Here is a 2,593-nt window from a genome sequence, read left to right on the forward strand (position 1 = left end):
AAAACAAATGAATATTATAATGATACATAAAATAAAACATATTAATAACCCTTTATACATCAAAATATATTATTTACTCAAAAAGAGCATATTACAGTATATTCTTTTTTTGTAAACTTTATTAGATCAATATATTTACAATTAAAATACTGTTTACATGTTTATATCTAAGATTATAAACTTATTTAGATTTTATTGAATAAATAAAAACAATAAATAGCTAGGGAATACATAAGTAGTGCTCCAAGGTGGAACCAACTGAAGCTCATCTTGGCGGGAAGTGATAGCGGTGTTCATACTCGTGGTCCCTGATAGATAACTTTCCTACACTCTATATACCATGCCCATTTCCAATAATAGCATTATGGCAAAAAAAAAAAAAAATCATTATCGACAGTAATATTGAAATAATGTAAGTTAATATAAAACTGAGACATCAGAAAAGAGTAGTTTGTATAAACCATTGTAGTTGAGATAAAGGAATCATTGTAATATCATTCGCAAATTGTTTCCAATGAAAAGAAAACAGAAAAACAAATTTTTGTTTGTTGCAGAATTTATTTATAGTGTATTAATATTTCTATAATTGTATTGTACTTTTAAGTTAATGACTAATTCTTGATTGATGTATTTTTAATTTTTTTTTTTTTTACAGAATACAAATGGTGAACAAGTAGAGAACAAACTGGATGTTTGGCTTACTATTCCTCTCCCCATTTTTCTAACCAGTGATTCACCACCTTCAGAAATAGTCACAACACAGTTGCAGCATTCTGCTACTTTAACATTTTCTCCTATAGCACCACCTTATTCATTCCAGCAGGTTATCTTTTATTTTAATATTTACTGAGTATGTTGTATGTGCAAATATATATATATGATTTATTACATATGTTATGTGTGAATTTCATCGAAAATGAAGAATTGCATGTTTAAATAAAATCTTTACCCAGTTCTGATATTGTAGGAGGAACTTGTGGTTTATTTTTTCCAGTATTGTTTCAGTTCTGATCGAAGCACATGGGATACTTAACGACTTTTATCATCCACAAAAAATTATAAATATTTCTATTCATTGTCACTTGTGTTACCCTGTAATTACTATGAAGTTGTTACAATTAACACACATCAGCCTACAATGGCTTAATTTAATTTTGTTTCGATAAGAGTATAAAAAATGACCAGTTCATCATTTTGATTCCAAAATGCACAGTGTAATATGTCATCTTGTGTTACTTTAGCATAGTACTATTTCAAGAGTGATTCTTTTATCACAACTGAGATCCCTTTATTATTTGTTAATTTTGTTGTAAATGTTTTTGGGGAAAAATTAGGATTGAATTTGAGGTATATTAATTACTAACTACTTTATTAATCAACATTATATATATATATATCTGAGACCAAATGTAATCTCTGAAGGGGCAAAGGGGCTATTGTGTTACATAATAATGCAAAAGGAAGTGGAGTAAGTCTTATTTATTCTTGTTATTCCTGGTCTGGGGTGATGTTTTGGTTTGTTTGTTTTAATGTTGTGGAATCTTTGTCAGGCTAACAAAATAAAAAATGTTTTCACAACTATCCTTGAAATGGTTGGATATGTAGGAAAAAAAGTACCAAGTAAATACTGGAATACACTGGATATTAACTATTTTAATTTTTTTTTTGTTAGTAATATTTTAATAAAATGGCATTCACTTTCAATCACTTTAGAGACTGTTGCTGTAATTGTATAGCATATATATATTTTTTCAGAGGTTAAAACAGGTGTGCCGAGAAACAGGACTAGGCATCATAGAGACTGTTGATGACAGGGCTGCCACACTGTGGGCTAGAACTGTAGGAAGTGGTGGAAACCAAGTTTGCCTGTTGATAAAGTCTGACTCTAAGAGGTTGAGCCTGGAAGGCAAGTCCGACAGTGCTGGGCTCCTATCAGCGACCATTGCTGCCACTTCTACAGCTCTCTCATGATCTAATCTGAAATTCTTCTGTTTTGGGTTTTAAGATAGTTAATTTCATTTATTCTTTTACATACATTTATACCTGTACATACCATAATGTATTATTACATGAAAGGAGTGCTGTGTCTTGGATAAATTTGTATTTATTTTAAATAGTTATAGGAAAGATGGTATTGCTATTTTTTGTAGTTCTACAACAGTATACCATTTTATTGTTTTTGTTTCATTAAAAGGAGATATACTATAGATGTGTCATGTTACATTAATGAATCAAATTTTTTACATTGATTTTTTTGGAAGTGTCCTTCCAGTATTATCTAAGATTTTATTACATTATAATAATTTATATTTCATTATTGAATGTTTATACAGTTGAATGTAGAAGTATATATTAATATTATTTATATACATATTGTTGAAGTTTTATCTATACTCATGTAAGATTAGAAAAATAGCTGTTATATACTGATGTTGATGTTTTGATTATGATTTACCATTAATGCTAGTAATTATTTAATGACTAACGTCAAAATTATGCTAATGTTGAAATATTTTTAATTGATTTATTATTATCTGTGGATTATTTTTATTTTTTTAAAAGCCTTATATATATAAAATGTATATTATTTAAA

At 28.0% G+C, this 2,593-nt stretch overlaps 1 protein-coding gene across 1 annotated transcript in view; it reads left to right on the plus strand.

Annotated features, from left to right (window-relative positions):
• garnet (adaptor-related protein complex 3, delta 1 subunit-like garnet) overlaps positions 1-2,593 on the plus strand; it is a gene marked incomplete in the record, with an annotated part of 27,033 nt that overhangs the window by 24,227 nt on the left and 213 nt on the right. Inside the window, 2 exon segments of the mRNA XM_024358785.2 lie at positions 656-823; positions 1,756-2,593. Of these exon segments, the coding sequence (XP_024214553.1) occupies positions 656-823; positions 1,756-1,971 (384 nt within the window).

Source organism: Halyomorpha halys, unplaced genomic scaffold, assembly GCF_000696795.3.
Source record: "Halyomorpha halys isolate HHAL.00 unplaced genomic scaffold, Hhal_1.1 Scaffold37.1, whole genome shotgun sequence".
Classification (NCBI taxonomy): Eukaryota; Metazoa; Arthropoda; class Insecta; order Hemiptera; family Pentatomidae; genus Halyomorpha; species Halyomorpha halys.